At 39.0% G+C, this 20670-nt stretch overlaps 1 protein-coding gene across 7 annotated transcripts in view; it reads left to right on the top strand.

Moving 5' to 3' along the window:
• Positions 1 to 19682, top strand: part of LOC129764894 (protein SCAI) — a 43476-nt gene extending 23794 nt beyond the window's left edge. For all 7 annotated transcript variants that reach the window (XM_055764514.1, XM_055764517.1, XM_055764516.1 and 4 more), the window contains exon 11: positions 35 to 19682. In XM_055764514.1, coding sequence (XP_055620489.1) covers positions 35 to 279 — 245 coding nt within the window. In that variant the 3' untranslated portion in view covers positions 280 to 19682. The remainder of the gene's footprint in view (positions 1 to 34) is intronic.
• The last annotated feature ends 988 nt before the right edge of the window (positions 19683 to 20670 follow it).

The following is a 20670-nucleotide window of genomic DNA, read 5'->3' as shown; positions in this document are numbered from 1 at the left end:
AGCTTCAAACGTTGATACATTTTCTCCCTTGAAGATTCCTCCTATGTGCAATTTTTCGGAGACGACTTTCTACGTACACTCATACTGCGGTTTGTATTTTGTGACGTGACCTTACGATTGCATCGCGGATTCAGAGGTCGACATCAACGGCCCCGATGTGAACCTCCTCTCCCAGCAGCGGAATTGTTGGAACATCCATCGTTAGCACACATTATTCTACAGTTGGCATCGGCCTTAGACGTTAGGGGGCACTTTATCGAAGGACCAGAGGGAGATTGATGGAGCGAGTTGGCTGACGACAACGTCATCAACGAAATTATCAGAACTAGCAGAGTTAACTCTACCATCACATTACTGCTTTCATTTCTACTACTGCAACTGCAACAATTTAACGGTAAGCGTCACATGTATAATACCTATCGATCGGCGGTATGCAATAGGATTGTGTTCAAAGTAATTACCGAAGCGGGCTATGGTGGTGGTGATCGTACGGAATTTTGTCTCGAGTTGCAATATTACACTAGAGAGCTTTTTATTATGATTTTATGAACGATAGGTTGGATGTGGTGCCAGAGAGCCCGAAGCGAGAAAATTTTCTGGTGTGTTCACAGCCATTTACGCGATGAACTGTTATTTATACACATAAATAGAGGATTGTTGTAGCCGGAACCGTAGGTTTTTGAAGACGCATTTTCATGACATGTTAGTAAAAATTCACTCATTGCTGCACACTATATAAACAGCTTATGTTCGCGGGTCAAATGGAACAGTCCACTTGAAATTGATGTCTTTATTACGAAACCACATGCTAAGTTTATCTTATCTTTTGTTAACAAATTAACAAATTGGGAAAAACAGTGAACAAGGGCAGAGAATCAAGGGTGCTTAAAATGATGATTCTTCACATTTAGATGACGTTTTGTCTTTGAATGTGTTTCACTATGCTGAAGGAAAAAAACGGCGTTGAACTCCTTCACCAGAACAGTGCGACTCAATCCTTTATTCCTACACTGCCTGTTTGCAGATTTAGTTTCCGCTCCTTCGCAGTATGTGGAAAGCCACCTTCATATTAAGTTCTCGAATTACTATTTACATTGTCTTCCTTCGGCAACTATAATGGAGTTCATTATTCGAGATCCAGGGGTGGGATTTCGCATTGCGAAACGAGTGATTTTGGTTCGTTTCGACTACTTTTGTCATTATGAATCTCGAAGCGAGCTCGAAACGAGCGAAATGAATAAGGCAGTAGTAGAGTTTCGACCAAAGTTTGACATTACGTAACATTGTGTTCGAGCATTTTTTAACTCGAAACGAGAACAAATGTCTCGTCACGTCGACAAGAAATGGTTGATCCCTATACGTCACAACGTTGATTATAATACTAAAGCTTACATCAAAGAAAATTTCAATTGCATTTCCTTCCCACTCTACATTGTTGTGCCAGATCAGTCCCAACAAATGGTGTCGACAACGGTGCCGATTTCGTGCCATTTTGCAATGATTTTGTCGACTTGCACTTCGTATTCGACAACCAATTACGAGCCAAACCTGTGCCAATCTGGCACCGCGTCGACTGATTGTAAAACTGCTCGACTCTTATTATGGCTCTATTTTCATTTGAGAAAGATGAAACAAAAAATTAAATTTGCGCTGTTTACTGATATTTATTTTTTCATACAAAAATACAGTTGTTATATTATATTTACCCCCCGGTACAACATCATATTTTTTTTAAACAAATTGATTAACATTTATGATAAACTATCTGAGGCTCAACATTTTGGACTATTAAATTTATTTTTTCAGCTTCGAATTTTCGCAATATTTCCTCATAGACTTGCCGTAGAATCCGGCACGACCGCTTACAACTTACATACCGGGTTTTCTTATCGTTATCAGGTACATTTCAAGAGATGTAAATTTAATCGTCGGATATTTGGTTGTAATCAGCTCAATTATCGTTATCGCCATCTTCAATACCTGGCTTCGACAACATTAACAGTTGAGACGGTAGAGTTTGTTTCTGGAATGATTTAAGAGAACTTATAACATGAAAATAAATTATACTCATCCATATTTACGAGTCTTGAGCTTCAATATTCTCAATAAAGTTGTTGGGTTATCGGTTGCGCTAGTTTGATGATTCCACCAGTCAGTTCATATTCATAATCACGACGGTCGATTGTACATCACTGATATGCCTGGTCATCCATCACCTCCGTCGGTGGTGTCATTCTTTGAATACATCTCTTTTTTCATCGGTTGACAGAAATTCGACGCTCATTCGAAATGATTTTCCTGCCACCACTATATTTTTGCAATCACGGATGTTTTCGCTTGAATTCATCCGTGAATTACTGCATCCATTATTTTGAACTGTTGTGGTATTTTTTAGTATTTGTTTAGCTACAGTCTCCTTAGTCTTTGGCCACCATACTGGTGAGGTAAAGGTTACCCTAGACCGCACAACTGCAGTTGTTTTTGAGGGATTTATGCTCAGACCTTCTGTGATACACCAAAATCGTGTTAGGTTTAAGGCCATCAGCATTCTGCTCGATATCGCGTCGTCGAACTTGCCACGTACCGTTATGACTAGATCATCGGCAAGGCCCACGAATCCTTTTGCCTCTAAACTTAACAAAGGTGAGGTGATAGAACTGTACCTGCAGATTTGTAAGGTAGAAAAGATCTTACCGCGTTTACTACTCTGGCCCTCGTGAAAACTACTCCAGCAACTATGTTTGCGAGATCCTTTGCGTTTTCAGGTCCTGTGAGGCACCTCCGAGAACATTTTGTGTCGCCATTATTGTCAGGATTTGTATCCGAGTAGACAGATGTAGATGACGGGAAGTGAGTCTTCATCAGTAAGTTTAGTACTTCTGAGTGGGTTTTGTGAACGAACCGTCATCCTTTTTAGCAGAACCAGGCCCGTTCGAGTGGTCCTTTGCCAGAGTCTTATTGAGTCTAGCAACGATTGAGGTATTTTCAATGCTTTTGCAGTTATATACCCAGGATTTTCGTTTTGATCGTCTCAGTTCTCTGCTGTACTCAGTTAGAGCTCTCTTCTATTGAGACCAGAAATTTTTGCTCTGCTGAACAGTTTACGCGCGGTAAGGAACGTTTCTTGTTGAAGAAACTCTTCTTGGTGAGCAAATACTGTTGTAGGCAGAGAGCGTTAGGTCTAAGACTTATCTGATAGCGTTGATGAATGTTGGTTCATTTCATTTGTTATCGATATCTATAACTTCGATCGTTAATGTCGGTACTTGTCCACATAGTGTGATGAGCGTTGGCATCACATCCGATGACGAAGTCTTTGTTAATTACCCTGCTATAGTTTACAAACGTCGTTACCTCTCGTGGCGAACGTCGCTAGGAAAGAAAGTACCATTGCATTTGGTACACACTTACATAGTAGCCATTTAGGCGTAAGAGTTTTCTATCTGTTCATCCATTACCCAGTTAAACCGGACAGCGGAGACAGTTGGTTGATCATTGTTGAGTTATTTATAGAACAGCAGCCCGATGTGTCTTGCAGAGCAGTTGTATGGATGAACCGATCTTATTTCGACCGTGGATCAATCTTCATCGCTGATTATTGTTTCGTGGACGTAGTTATTCTGTAACAACACAAAGATGGTCAATAAGTGCCCTGAGTTTTGAGCTCACGATCGATCGCTTACTAAGCGAACGCGCAACCAATGTGGCTACGGAGACGCCCCGGATCTTCCGTTGGCGGTTGGAATTTCGCGTCGCGTCGATGAGCGGAACTTTAGTGTTCCGCATTAGGTTGGGTTGTCCGATCTGATGGTTCGTTTGAGAGAATCAGAATCCCATCTGTTTTTTTATGTCAAGTTTTTTGCTTGTTCCAGTGGATTGTTCTGGATTTGAAGAAAGTCACCTTTTTCACTTGGCATAGTTGAAGTTCCTAACCTGTTTGCAATAGCCGTTGGGTTTTTACCGCTTAGGCCAGGAACACTCAGATTGTCAAGCTTCTTCTTTTTTGGAAGATCTTCGCGGGAAACTTTAGTTTACCAGAAACCCTACTGACGACTTTTTGAGTATTTTGTGGCACCAAAATTTTTGAGTCACTGGTCTCTGAAGATTTCATATATAAACCCAGGTAGGGTTTGTGGAGTTTTACGATCCCTCATTTATGAGCCCCAGATCTCCTTTGACTACACTGGAGTTTCGCCAATCCGGAAGTTTATTTTGAAGTTTTTGCTAGCGAGTTGACGCGTGGAAGCGTCGTCGACTTTTAGCGTCCAGTCCGCGTGGATTTGATTGGGATTGGATCTCTTGAGTTTATGCCACTTATCGGTGGGGAGATTTTCATTTTGGCCTCGTGACCTATGAGACTTTTGAGTCTCTCATCGGTAAATGTTGCGCTTTGTGGGAAAAAGGCGCGAAGAATTTCTGGAAGCGGAATATTTTTTGCGTCTAGAGCAACCAGTTTTATGTCATCTTCTACTAGGGCGGTCCTATAAGTACTTAGTCTCATCGCCCGATGGTGTCAGTATCGCAAGAGAGATTACTTATCGTGTAGTACATTCTCGGACTCGTAGTTTTGTTTTGACCGTGTGTGGAAGCGGGCGTGTCCGCGGATTTTAGAAATATGGAAATAATGTAAATTCCGCCGTCTCCACGGCCAAATTGGCCGAATTGCACTACGAACTGCTGTCCCATCCACCGTATTCTCCATATTTGGCCCCGTTTTGTTTCAAAACTTGAAAAAGTCACTCGCCGGGGAGAAATTTGAGTCGAATGAGGAGGTATCGCCGCCACGGAGGCCTACTATGCAGACCTCTAGAAAACGTATTTTTCAGATGGATGAAAGAGGTTGGAGCATCGCTGGGTCAAGTGTATCGAGCTTAAAGGAGACTATGTTGAGAAATAAATCGCCACTTTTCCATATTTTTTGTTTTTTTTTGTAGGTTAAGTACTTATCGGACTGCACTCGTAGAGTGATCCTGGGAACTATTTTCTTCAACCATTCCAAAGTATGATGGTCTTTACAGAAAGGATTAGATAACCTGACTTATACGAGCAGTTGAAAAACATGGGTTTCACCGAATCGTTTCTTTCTTGCAGTAGTAGAGCATTTGGATGGAATCTAACTGAGCCGTAGTTAGGTAGTTGGGATAGTCCTCCGGGAGGGTTTTAACTTTGATCTGCTCCAAGGCTTCCCTGAAGAAGATTCCAGATTCAACAGTGATTTTTGTAATGTTGTTGTTTTGAAGAGTGTTATGAGCATCTTTTTTTTGCTCATTTAACACCGCTCTTTTACGAGGGCAGAGATTTTGCTTTAATTTTTTAAGAATCGATTTTTCGTCGCTACTAAGCAGCTCCGATTCTCGGGGCGTTTTGTTTGCCCAGAGATATGCTGACTCAGTGCTTGCAGTCGAGCTCCCTTTGCAGGGATCCCAGCTGCGACCAAGTTCTTCAGCTTTTTTCTCTGAACCTTGGGGAGATTTTTCTTCCACGAAGAGTGGACCCTCGGCTGAATCTACAACCCTAGATTCAGTTTTTGTAGTGACGTTACATTCGTCATTTTCATCCTCTGGCGACTCATAGCGAGTCGGAGTGTTGAGGATGGAAGAGGAGTAGGACTGGACATCCGCTGGTGCGTCGCTAGTTACTTAATCCTCTTCTACACTCATAGATCTCTATGGTGGTTTTTTTCCGACAGAGAGATGCTGCATTAGTGACCGGCTTAATGCAGTAAGGGCAGACGATACTGTGTATGGTGTCCTGGTGCTCCACAGGCTTCGTTAACGGCAGGGTTTAAACCCCCGACCATTCATCCCTCGGCACGGGTCGCGCCACACCTTAGCTTAGGGGTTTATCCATTACTTTCTTTCCACAATAATGGTTCTCAATAATTTCAGGTTCTTATTCGAACATGCTATTATTGAGTTCCGTCATTCGCAGAAGGTGCTAACAAACCATGTTTTTTGATGAAAGAAGGATTTTTGAATATCATTTGGTGTCGAACGCACAATCGATCGATGTCTCTAATTGGCGGGGAAGGGGTATTATTTGTGCTGGGTTCTTTCGAGGAGAAATCGATGTCTAATATGCTTATTAATTATTGATCCGAAAACTTGTTTCAATAGCTTAAACATTGCTTTGAAAACAGGCTAATGCAGTCACAAATCTGTATATAAACGGGTAAACGGGTTCCCGTTCGCTAATCTCTTCTAACAACGTTGTTTTATGTTTGCTGAAACAGACACGGTTTGCTGAGGAGCGTCGAACGACAATGAAATGTCTTTGTCAAGGGAGGAGGAGAACAGTTTGAATTGAGTTTTCAACAAGAGTTCTTCTCAGAGCTAGAGACGAATGAACTGCAGACGTTTGAAGTCTCTATAATTCAACAAGAAGAAGAAGAAGAGAGGGAAAAACCATTTAGTTGTGATTGCGAAGTGACATGAGAATGGTCTCGCTAGCAATTTTTCTGCCGCCGAACTGAACGAAGCTGCATTTGAAAGCAGCATTATCGAATTTTCACGAATGCCGCTATCAACCGATGATTCCAATTGTCGGGGGTTGGAGAGGGGGTATTATTTGTACTGGGTATTTCAGAGGCGGAATCGATTCCTCCTTTGAGTGTTAATGATTCCGGCTAAATGAAATGATATGATAATCACTTTATTCGAAAGATGAAATGTTGAAGACCTACATGCTTGTTACTTATTGACTGCTAAGTCAACGGTAGTCCTACGTCCATCTTGCGGTTATATTACAGATATAACCCACTTCTAGTTTTTTCAATACCAAGAAAGTGGTAATGGACATTTCAAAGTTACTGTTCATGTATCAAGAGCTCTCACGGAGTCAGGACGGAACATCTGTCAGTTGGAGAAGGAAGCACTCGCTTTGGTAAATCAGTTATCTTGATCGTTAACTAAAGTAGGCGTGTCATTCTCATCGATGGTTGCGATGGTTGGATTCCTGAGATGTCACACAGCTTAACTCGATGACATTTACGCTTTGAAGTCGTTGTATTGTGGATCAGTTTTTGAATACGCGTTTTGCGTTTTGGAATATGTCTGAGATTCGTACCATGAACGAGTTCAGATACGCTTCTTCAGGTATGGTTGGTTTGCCTTGAAATAATAATATGAACAACTTGAACATAGTCTGATGAAGTTTCACTGTTATCATTGTTTGTTCCAAACATTGTTTCGGAGACGACATGTACCTCATAATCACAGCTGAAAAAAACAGACGTAGCTGAGTGATTACCATATTATTTTATACCATAAGATCGGGTAATATTTGACGGGATCGAGGTTTGTTCGATTGGATTCTGGAATAAGGATGAATGACTTACCATTATTACTGGATTCGCCGTCGTTTGAAAAATGATACCGTTTATGTAGGGGGAGGTTTTAGGGCTGGTCATCTATGTATATTTTGGCTGCATCGAAGTATCGCATATTTCAATCACCTTTTTCGTGTAATAAGATACATTTATGACCCAGTGTATTATGGACTGTCTTTGCTTCTTGCTTCTTTTGGCTTTTGAAGTCATACTGTTCTGTTTGTTCTTTGTTTTGAGGAGGCTTTAAACTTCGAAGTTCATTCGCTTCTCCAGTTTGGTAATCTAAAGTCGTAATTTATTTGCTCCAACGGTCTAGAATGCCAGCATTTTGTTAGAAAAAAACGCTACTTATACAGATTGAAATAACAAATACGAAATTGCACGGTACGATAGAAAGGAAACCTTTTCATTTTCTTTTTCTGGTCGAGTTGGTATTGTAGTACAGGCCACGATGTGGCCAGGAATGCGCGTTTCTTTATCAAATAAAGCATGTTTCCAGGTTCATTTATTTGCAATAAAAATAACTTTGTTTGATGAAATGAAAAATACACATCCCAACCAGATTTCATGTTTCAATTCCGGAGCTTTCAAATCACAACAAACATTTTGTGTAGAGGAAAGGGGGTAGGGAAGTACTTTGAACAACGTGTTTGAATCACCAACGGTTTCAAATCTTTTTTTAAAACCATCCTATTCGGAATGTTCGACTTTGTAAATTGATTGCTACCAACCTGTTTCTGTTCCGTAATTATCATTTCTTCTGATTTCATTAAAATGAACTCGTCGTACATATTAGAAAGAAAAATGGTGCAATAATTCACTACTGTAAATAACCCAGCTGATATTTGGACAATATGAACGTGTGATCACTGCCGCTAATTCGCTTCAACAACAAAATAATTAATGTAATTAAAGGTAAAAACCAACAAGACAAAAGCGTAGTAGATACATTTTCTTGGTTCCGTTTCGTTTTGGGAAATATTTATGCGAAGAAGAAGAAAAAGAAAAAAAAAACAGAACAGCAGTTGCGTCAAACAGCACTTTTGTGAGAAAATAACAAGAAGATGGAACTATTGAATGGTGTAGCAAAGAAATATAGTAAAAAGATACTAATTTAGACGCATTATACACGTTGAAAGGATCGGTTCTCGCGTGAAAAAATAGAATACTAAAAAAACAAAGGAAAGTAAATATAGATTTTTTAGGAAGTGCTGTAAGGATACGTGGATGCAAATATAGATAGGGAATTATATATATTTAAAAGGTAATAATGAGTAGGATAATAAAATAAGATAACGATGGATTAGCGTGTATTTGAATGGAAGTATTTAGAATACAGTTTTCCTTGTTTCGGATTCAGTTGAACACACACACACACACACACACACACACAAAACCTGATGCAAGAATGAACAGTCTAGTCACGTGTAGATAATATGATATGTAAAAGAAATCGGAGTAAAATAGTAAAGGTAGCGAATGTCTTGCCATCAAATTCTAGGGCTTATCGGTTTGTTCAAGAACGCAAAACTCGTTGTATAACACACCAATTTATTTGTTTTAGTCTAAGTAGAGCTTGAGCGATAATGGTACGTTCTGTGTGAAGATTAGAGTGTTAATACCGTGATTATGTGCGTTTTCACAATGTACCATGGCGCTTTGGCATATGAACACAACTATAGCCGCGGCCTATATATCGATTTGGCCTATCAACCGAACGATTCGTGGAGATTATTGAAGGTATATCTCATGTCGAATGGTGAGTCTTGCTCTGTTGTTTCTTTAATGATGGATGACAAAGGATTGAACATCACATGAAAGTTTCGATGTTATATAGAAGATGGTAATCCTCAACTCAGTTCGTACTTCTAGCAATATATGCAAATGGTAATCGAGTTATTATTTTTCACCGGAGTAACATATATCATGATAAAACCCACACAATGTTTAACAAAAACACATATGATGAATACTCGACAAGTTTTGAGAAAAACGAGTAAAAACGTGCATGTGTTGTTGAAGTTTATATTTATTTTTTAAATTTTTTTATTCTTTCAAAATATTATTCAAAATATTATATATTATAGAGCATTTCTGTATTAGTCCATTAGACCATTCATTACGTTAACATCAGCTTACACAAATATTTTGCTTCTACACAATTTCTTATGGACTTCTTATTGATATCAGTGATCTTCTTTTCTCCCCCCATTGTACAAATATATAATAAATCAATTTGATTATTTGTAATTATTGTTTTTTAAATTCTATGTACGGTTTTAAAATTATACACCATTAGGTGCACAAGTTAAATCGTTGTGACGCTTGAGAATTTGCTAATTTATTTTTATTCTTGAAAATGTCGTTCGTCACTAGTCTAGTCTAGTCTTTCACATCTTTTTGATAGCAAACGAATTCTTTGTTTGAAGAAGCTTTTCGGAGCGATCCACAAATTTCCACAACCCAGTTTTTGGTCTTTCCATAAGAATGTAAATGCTGTTCAGCCAGGCCATGCATCACCAATCAAAACAAATGGTAGCCGAGGTAAGTTTTAACGACTTAAGCAACATGTGGTCGGATGTTGTTCTTCGGCAAGCGCACTTTTTCGCGTCTTTGCTTATATTGCAACCGTTTTCCTGCAATGCTCGATTTGAATGCATAAGTTGTCTTCGATTGCGAGCCACTGAAATGTTTCACCCGGTTTCAACAGTTTATAACTTATAACTTGGCGAATAAACTGAAAAGCATCTAACTTGGCATATAACTTGGCGAATAAACTGAAAAACATCATCGTCATCACTTACAACGCCGAGTTGGTCCCATCATATACACAGCATTAACTCGAAACCATGGATGTGTGGCTTGATCGTCAATGGTGATTGACGACCGCGATTTGACTCCAATTCTGCATTTTTCTCAATTCTAACCTCACATTGTGCCGTTTTGAAAAACAGCGAGACTACGCGACCTTTTGGCTACGGAAACCGTAATGAAGATCAATACAATTCTGTAAGTGTTCATACCAACTTATGAAACATTTATGCCGCTCACAAAGAAGTATAATTTTTGTTATCGATTGTCAAATTGAACGGCAATAATTTCGAGCAATCCATTTTCGGCATTCTTCACGAAACTCGTCCTGGAACGCACGAGGAAAACTCACCCTTCTATTCTCCGTTTATGCCTCACTTTATTTGAGACAGAAAACATTCACCTATCATCTTCGCAAAGTTAATTCTCGATTTGAACGGAAAAATACTGTCTCGATTAGGCTCATCTATTCTCAGAGAATTTTGCATTCCTTCATATACCTCTCGGTATGACGTTAGATTGTGAGAGAATCAAATTGGAATCTTTTGCTTGAGAGCCAGCGAGTGTCTCTGAAAAATCATTCGTTCTTCACTCAAATAGTAATCATTGAGCCTCGATCGCGGCAGTAAAATATAGGTAGATAGTTGAAATCGAATTGTTGTCTGTGCACTATTGCAATGACATTTTTTTTTGTTTCTAGTATGAAATGAGGGAAGGTGGATTGATGTGCACTTGATTGCTGTCAAGGAAAAGAGTACAAGGGAAAATAAAATCATACATAAACGCAGATTCAGTCTATTTTGACTCACTCGTTATTTTGTTTCGTGCGATCCACCCAAAGGAGTATTCATTCATTGAATGTTGTTTTCCACTCTTTGTTTTGTTATGTTCACTATCAGTCCCGAATGAAGATGGTCGGAGAGTGTAAAATGATTCATCGTGCAATCTCACCATTGCTTGCTGCATTCTTTTCGCCATGATTATTCCAAGCAGATACAAGAGTGATTTATAATTAGGTGTCGAGAAATGAGCGAATGAACTCTTTCATACTTGCTTACAGTTTTTCATAATTGAGGCATGTTTCCAATGCAGTTTTGTAGAATCGATACATAGCCCTTCTGTACTCGCGCGCAAAATCGTAATTCGTATACTCACCGACTGTGCGTGTCTCTGTAATATTGCTATGGCGTTATTGGTATTCATTTAAAGAAAAAGATATAATTGAATGAAAAAAAAACTCAAGAAAATATTTTTTCTTTAGCTTCATTCAGTTTTTATAACCATTTAATTCCGCCACCTCATTGATTCTCGGTCTGTCAGACCGTATGTGCGAGTATAGGAGGGTTAAGGCTACTGAGTTTGTTCAATTTTTTTTCTCTTATTAAAAACACAGTCATGGTCTAAAATTATAAAAATTACTTATATCTCTGTAGGGGTTTGGAGAAAAAAAATTGAGTAATTAAACTAGGATATTTCTTTTTCCTTGAGACTCTGCGTCTCTGATAAGACTTCTGAATCGGCTATGTTTTTTGGAACCCTCAAGGTAAAACCCCCACGTGCTCTGTCTCGCTTCAGAAACTTGTTTCGATTTCTGCGTTGGAATACACTAGACGGCTCTCCCGCGTGTATTTTGGAATGATGAGACGCAGCGGGAATTTGATGTAAAACACATTCAGCGGCTTTCGACGCATTCACTAGCTGTCATTATTATATTATTATCGGGGCCTTGACAATCCTATCCCACCCAATATAAATTGAGCGTAGGCAGCATAAAGTTAGGGCTCACGCAATTGTTTGGATAGTAAGACGATAAGAGCGGTGGAGGGTATGTTCGACTGAGCGAGAGGAAGAGTGAAGGTGGTCCCAAATGTCTCAAATTCTGCATTCTCTTAAGGTGAAGGTGGAAGCTAGCCATTGTAGTAGTATAGGTAAACCCACGTGTAAAAATGGGGTAATAGTGTTTGTGAGAGAAGAGCAAAGCACACTTAAATAGATCAATTCACTTATCAGACTGTGTGACGCTTCATTGACACGAGTCTTTGAATGCATTTGAAAAAAAAAAATAATAATTCAATACTCAAGTAAAATGTATGAACGATATGTTCCGATGAACAATTGCAAACATAAACATATATAGAAGGTGCATTTGCATATGAAGTAAAATTCTGATTATACGCGAGCGTAACATGAGCAAATTTATAACACATGCGAATTGGGGCTCTTATGGGTTCTTCCGCATAGTAACTCGATGTTGATAATTCTTTAAAATTTTCCTTCGTTGATCGTATTGTTTTAACATATTCACGTTGGAGAGCCTTAACCCTTCTCTTCGTTGGCCGAGGCATTTTGATTGAATGTAATACTTTTCCGTTTACTGTTTTTGAAAGCATAGGCAGCCGTGGCAGTGTTCCGAGCTCTGCAATAAAATTTTCTTACCCAATGTTAAAGTTGCCAAAATTTACATTATAGACTCATCAAACGTAAAAATAATAATTGTATTGATATCAACACAATTTCATTCTTTTGATTTTTATCACATGAAACGCTATGACTCAGGAGTAACATTTTATTGAGTGGTTTTATAGCTGTTTCGATGATGTTGTCTGGCATCAGTGTCGAAAAAATAACGATGCTTTCACCAACACAAACAACCATTGCCGAAGATTGAAAAATGAAAATTTAACTTTCAGAACACTTGCTCGAGTTTTCCGACGTTTTTCACTATACAGTGCGACGGCAGATGGAAATTTAATATCTTATGAGTAATCGATTAGAGTTTGGTTGATATTACTTGATGGGAACTGTGCGAAAACGATCATTTTCTTCACACTGTTTCGCAAAATTATTGATTTTCGGGCGAGGGGTGAGGGAGAGAGATGATAGAAATGAGCGCCATTGTGACAGCCATTTGTGGCTAGCTTCTATCTTCACCTAAATCATTTTGGTAATCTGCTTCCAGGGTGTTTTTTTGAATATGTAGCTTTGAGAGTTGAGTATTGAATCAGCCGTTATGTGGCACAATCAAACGTCCAAACGTCAAATTTGTGTAGCATCCTTTTTTTAATAAAAAAAACTTATATCGCGGATTTTTGTCCAATATTTGTCGGATCACGGAAATGTAACTTGGCGGAAGAGGTGGGTTTTCCATGCGTTATTTGTAGTGAATCTCTCACTATAGATGAGTGCAATGAACATACATCATATATTCGGGCTTGTGTCACATGTTGTACCATTCATTTACTGATGTGTTCCTGAAGAGAGATGGACTTTTGTTGAATGATTCAACTTAATTTAAATGTTGTCGAGTAAATCGGCATATCGCGAAAACTAAGTGTTTAAGGTGTAGTATATCCAACTTATTGCGAAATCTTGTTGAGAGCCAACTGAGTCGCTATAAATTGGTTACTGAATTTCGTGATCGACACCTGCTGTCGTTTCACGATCTGCAGGTATTTTAGTTAACTTGGATTGTTTCATGGTCTTGAAGATTTCTGCTACCTTTATCCTCCCTGTTGCCGTGTAAAATTAATGCCCTGGAAGCTGTTTGGAGTATGGCTTTACGTTCATTTTGTCGTACACAACGACGCAGTCGAACTCCGTGTGCAGTTTCGTATACACCTTCCGTTGTTTGACCAGTTCCGCGTCCTGTAGTCGCAATTCGGAATTTTCACCTTCTTGTAGGACGACAGTCCGGCACGTTATTTGACTCGCCCTCGCACTGTTGTGCGCGAAACTCCCAACTTGCACCCGACGTCTCGGATTGAGAGGATCCGAGTTTCCACTACATTTGTTACTTCAAAGCGTCTGAAACCCTCCTCTCTAGAACGAACGACACAAAACGACAACAGAAAGATTGTTCAAAAAGTATCACAAATTTTGAACCTCCGCAGGTTACGCATATTTGATATTCGTTTTTTTTGTGACGCTAAGTTAATACTCATTTATTCCAAGTACTAACTTTCACTTATTCCAACAAGTTCGACCATTTTGAATGATCAGCTAATTTTTGACAGCTGCTCTTCAATTTTCGCCAATTCCAGTTAGCAGCTTTCATTGGGATGATTGACCCTTGGTTTCCACGTCATAACCATCAACCCATGATTCGTCACCAGTTATGACCATCTGGAGCACATTTGGGTTGTCGCGGACACAATCCAACAGCTTCTTAGCATTGTAATGCGATGGTTTTTTCGGTCGAAATTAAGTAATTTTGGTACAAATTTCGCGGCGATCCGATCATGCCCAAATCATTGGTAAAAATCGAATGGCACGAACCAATCGATATGTTCAGGTCCTCAACAACTTCTCTAAAGGTGGTTAGACGATTAGTCAATACAATACTTCACTTCATCAATGCTTTCGTCTCTTGTTGATGTGTAAGTGCGCACCATGTGCATTCTGTGTCGACTTGCTGCCATTTGTTGTTTGTTTACCGCGCACCATGAAGGAGGTTGAAATCTCACGGGGTGAAGCGGAATATTATCTATACCACCATCCGTCGGTACCGGGAGACGGGCTCGGCCAAGTACCGTGCGGGATCCGAGCGTCCGCATTTGGCGAGGACGCCAGCAACCATCAAGGTAGTGAGGGAGCGGGTTCGTGGAAAAATAAACCGCTCGATCCGGAAGACCGCAGCTGACCTGGATGAGTCGATCGGGACTACTCACACCATCATGACGAAGGACCTGGGATACAAGCCGTACGAGAAACGCAACGTTCACGGGGTAACGAAGGCTACAACCAAACTGATACTTTCGTGTCGTGTTTTCTGATGAGAAACTCCTTGTCTTGCATCAAACGCACAATGAATAAAATGATCGGCTGTGGGCGTCGACGTTGGCTAGCATCCCCCCGTCCCACATAAACATCCCGCGGCTCCAGAGCGCCGCTTCTGTGATGGTTTGGGGGACCGTATCCAGGCGTGGGAAGCTCTCAATTGTGTTTATCAAGGAAAAATGTGAAAATATACGCCGCATGCTATCAGACCGAGGTCCTGAAGAAGGTTGTGACCCCGGAGCTGCTCCTAGCTAATATGAGGTCTGTTCAAAGAGTATCGCGACTTTCGAATTTACGTGGGTTACGTATATTCGAATTTTTCGTCAAAGAAATTTCCTCCGACTTGCACTGTGATCACGCGTATTCTAGAGCTTGCCACTCAGAATGCATTCAAGGCGTGTTATTTGGCATAGAAATCTCAACTAAGTACTAATAAAAATGACGCAAGTAATACTACGTTGAGACGGCGAAGTTCCTCTAGGAACGTTAGTGCCATTGAAGAAGAAGAAGAAGAACGTATATTCGATTCTAGATTTTTTGTGGCATTATGTTGCTCATGTCTCTCACTTATGCTGACAAGTACGGCTGTTTTGAATGTTCAGTTAATTTTTGACAACTGCTTTCGATTTTTGCCTATCGCAAAAATGGATCAAAGAGTTTGTATAAAATTTTGTGTGAAAATCAAACGTCGTCGTAGAGAGTAACGAGCAAGCCGGCCAGATCAGAAAGTTTGAGTTTTACTGGTGTAAGTACACCAAAGGGCCACTTCCTCTCACGTGGTACTAGTACTTCACTTCATTGTGTTGCTAGTGTCGAGCATCCGACAATATTTCCAGGGTAATGGAGATTGTCATTTGTATTGGGCATTTATTGAATGGTGAAGGAAACAGAGCCGTTGAGGGGAACAGGATAGATATCTACGATGATGATCAAATTGTGGATATGTCTATTCTGGACTAGGTAATGAAAGCTACCAGAGACCTAAAAAGCACAAAGCAACTGGAAATATCGAACCTATGAAAGGCAGGAACAAGCAGATGTATCGTGGAATACACCAGCTCATTTCAAGGGTTTGGGCCTAGGAAAAACTAAGTGTATTTTGGTTGAAAGGACTCTTATGGCCTACCAACAAAATATCAGATGCCCAATTCTGTCCCGTATCTTAATCCATAGACTGAGGCTATTGCAGGGATCCTTTGTATGCGAGTACACGTGTGGTTTTCGGGAGGGCCGTTCCATAAAGGACCATCAGACACATCCTCTGTTTTGAGACTCCAGATTTGCGTGCGATTCAGTTAAGCATAATGAGTTGTGGCGATCGATCATTAAACCTCGAATGATACCCTATACATTGATGTACATCAAGCGTCAAGATAGTGGGTGTAAATTCGGACTCGTTTGTGACGTTGGATGACGAACGAAGACGCGCACGCATTTGGGTCTGCTTCAGAGCGGTGGCAGAGAGTCATTACCGGCTCGAGAGAGTAACAGTGAGAATTTTTGCTCTACCTGAGCAAAATATCTGGTGGCTGGTTCATGTTTGGGGAGTTTTTCGAAATACGAAATACGAAATACGAATTTTCGAAATCAGCCGATTATATAACAGTACGGCTGAAAAGTTTATAAGTAAAACTATTTTTTTTCGCAAAATTCAATCTTATTATTCAATATAATTGCCTTCGAGGGCGATACAGCGATTATAGCGATATTGAAACTTGATACCATTTTTATAGTACTCTTTCGGGTTTTCCTTAAAATAGGCCTCAGTTTCATCATCGGTCTTAAATTTCTTGCCAGCGAGCATTCTGTTCAGGTATGCGAACAGAAAATAGTCGTTGGGCGTCATATCTGGAGAATACGGTGGATGCGGAAGCAATTCGAAGCCCAATTCATGCAATTTTGCCATCGTTTTCATTGATTAGTGTTTTTTTTTAATTTTTTCACAAAAACAAAAGTTGTTTCACTCTCAATGCTGTAACTCAAGAACCAATCGACCATTTGTCGATACATTTCCAGATATTTTTACAGAAATTCTTCTTTTTAATATAAAAACATTACCAAACACAATTTTCGTTTAAGATTTATTCACAATTTGGGAAAAAATATGTTACCCTTATACATAAACTACGCATTCGTGCATTCATAATTTTTATATTAAAGGTGTGTTCATTCTACCTGAAAATTCATTACTGTCAGTGTCGCTTCCCAAACGAAACGAAGCTGAATGTCGCCATCGCGAGTCGCAACGTGAGATTAGGGGGACAGTTGAAAATGAAACGTGTGGCACACAGAAAAGGTAGTGGCAAACGCCTAAAAGTCGGCCATTCTTAGCCTATGCGTGATTGTCCGAAGAAAAGAAATGATGTTTCGCAGAATTTATCTCTTGATTGAAGGCAGGTATCGGACATCCGTTGTATCTGTCGTGATATTCGTGGGCATTCCACTTAGGATAAATCTTCTGTAAGTTGCATGACACCGTCAAAAAGAACAGACATGCAATTCTTGTCTCAAAATACATTTGACCCTACATTTCATTTACTGGTACTAAATAACACTTAGTACACTTAGCTATTATAATATTGAACTACTTTGATTATGGTTAACTCCTATACGAACATTTCGTTTAGATATCGTTCGAATTACTTCGGAATGGGAACGAATGAATGATCATGGTATAAAAACAACGCTCGATAAACCAAATTGTTATTCCCCGTTCAATGGGTTCGCATCAATTTACCATCTTAGTTCGACCCAGATATTTTTATGATATTCTGCTTATGTGGAAGAATGTCTTTCACCGTAGATTCGCTCGATAGTATTAAACAAAATCACAAGTCTTAGAATGAATCATAACAAATACTAAAAATCACTGCCCTGTGTGTTTCAATGACTAAAACGGGATAAAAAATGTTATATAACCAATAGGGAAAAAATCAAATGGTATGCTACACTATTACTTCAATTGCGTTTCGTTCGCTTAAAAAAAACTTTCGTTGTAGGAATATTAAAGTTTCGACAAAAAACATTTTTAGAGGCTACAGCAGGTTTACAAAACGGAAGTTTGATATCATAGTTCGAACTTTTTTGTATTCAGAAATAGCAATTAACAAATGCTAAAACATGCCACGATTTACCGACAAATAAAAAATAGAAGAGAAAAAAAAATAACAAAAAAAGAACAAACCATGATAAGTAAAATAACGCACATTTTACATAAAACTACTACTGAATAGTCTCAAATACAACAAAGCAAGCCACAAGTATCGTTAAAGAGAAACAAAACAAGTAACAATACGAAACATGGAAATAGTACATTTCACAAACCAAAAAAAAATGCGTTAAATTTTCAGTTCTGCAGAACATGGCTAAATTGCGTATAACAACATACATTTTATGTGCAAACCTCAGAAGTAGGAAAACGAACAACCGTTTGATCGTTTTGATGGGACAGAAAATTCGAGAATCATTGCGTTACTGTACATTTCTCAAGACAACAAGTAAAACGATAACTAGTAGTAAATCTCAAAATATAACTATTCAAAATATGCGAATCACACACTCACACATACAGAAGCAAGCATTCAATACATTTACAGTGACGTCAAGTTTATGAAATTTGATTGAACCTTGGTTTTACCAAATTCTGATTAAATCAAGAAAAAACAAGAATAAGAGAAATATGAAAAATGTTACAAAAAGTCTGAACTATATAATAAAATAATAACATTAAATACTTTATTAAAGTATATATTTATTATCAACGATATACATAATGAATTCCATAAACAAAAAAAACAATCGGGAGATAAACACGATAGGAAAAACGCGACACACGAACAATTTTAGGTCGATGCGCATTGAAAAACTTTTTTATTGAAAAAGATAAAAACTCACGTAACGCGAAAAATGATGCTAACAAAACGACATTTAATCAGTGGTGAAAAAGTATATACCAACCAACCAGCCGCTTGTATGTAAAAACTCAACTGAATCATCTTATATTCGACGACAACCAAAACAAAGAAAAAAAAATAGATCAAAATGAAGGTAGATTATTTCGGTTCGACATAATTAGATACTTTTCTATTTATACATTCAGTGTTACGGTGAGAGACATATAAGAACATTCAACACCCGGAAATAGCGAAAAAAGAAGGAAAATATCCCCAGAAAAGGGAACAAACACATAACAAGAAGCATCACATCACCGTTTAAAAAAAAGCAGAACCCTCACCCTAGAAACAAATATAGTATAAATCGATTACGAGATCTATCAAATCAACACGTTTCTTTGGATGACTCGCTTTCAGTTTAATTGAAAAAAAAAGAAACATGATAAAGTGCGAGTGATGAGATTCGATGATCTTTGAAAAAAAAATGAGTGCTTACTCTTTGTTTTTATTGCATCCGATAGCTGCTGATTGTTTCGAAACTCTTCCAATTTCAACTACATATTGCTTTCGATAAAAAATCGCGCGTTAAATTGTCGTTACTTTTTCCATGCGTATTGGTAGGAACATATGACAACAACAACAACAACAACAACAACAACCAAACAAATTTGTGAACATAATATGAATGAAACAAAACAAAAAAAAAAATGATGAAACTTGTTTGGGTTTCTTCAATGTCAATATTGTACATTTTGTATTACCCCCTAAGTATTATTTCGGTTTGGAAATGCTAATCGGAGACGAAATAAAGAGAGAAAACCAGATATTATAAAGAAAATAATGAATGATAGTTAAAATAAATGCTTATATAAACAGTCTGGGAGTTGTCTCTATTGTGGGTTACGTCTGCTTAATAGTGTCTGAGTTGAGCTTAACTTAATCAGTTTCATTGACTTTTCAGCATCCAGATAAAGGTGAGTATTGTGGTCATATTTTCCCTTAACACTATTATCTTTTTCTATATTCATTCCTCTTCCTAAAGTCATTCCTTTTCTGTCAAAATTTCGCAGTTTGATGTCAGTTAGTTTAGTTGCAATCGAAATTAGATACCAGGATATTAAGGGGTTTTCACGAACAAAAAAATTATAGCTTAACCGTACGCAGTACGCACTTTCTTCCAACGCAAATTCCTCCATCAATACACCTGGAGGTCACCAAATCAAACAGAATCTCGGATCGACCATGTTCGGACATAACTGACGTTAGAACCTATCGAGGCACTAACATTGATTCGGACCACTACCTAGTGATGGTTAAGATGCCCTCAAAACTCTTCGTTGTGAACAACCTTCGGTGCTGATGCCCGCGATGGTACAATCTTATGCGATTGAAGCAAGCTGATGTCGCCGAAAAGGACGGAATTAACCAAGCTCCTCTTGGGGACTGTTAGAGCATGATTAAAACAGCCAGAAAAAGCGTAGCGGAGTACATCGTCAAGCTTCCACTCAGAACGTGGAACGATATAGACAGAAGTGGAGACTACTGTCCACTTCTGACCAAATCGTCACCTTGCGGCAGATTCTCCAGAAAACTGGCTTCCAGATCCGAGCACGATATGATCCGATTAGGTAAGTAGTAGTGTAGTGATAAACGGCGATGAGTTTGGCCTGGCTTGGCTCAATGGTAACGTCTGATGATAATACAGGCGCGAGATATGGAGACGCATAATCAATGGGAGTCGTACCTACTATGATCTCCACAAACACTTGAGGTCAAACAGACTTAGCATTCCTGCGAAATAAGACAGCTCGTCTTCTACGGCCACAAAACGTGCACAATACTCAAAGAGGACCTGCGAGTATT

Source organism: Toxorhynchites rutilus, chromosome 2, assembly GCF_029784135.1.
Source record: "Toxorhynchites rutilus septentrionalis strain SRP chromosome 2, ASM2978413v1, whole genome shotgun sequence".
NCBI lineage: Eukaryota > Metazoa > Arthropoda > Insecta > Diptera > Culicidae > Toxorhynchites > Toxorhynchites rutilus.
This window is presented reverse-complemented; position numbering and strand designations above follow the sequence as displayed.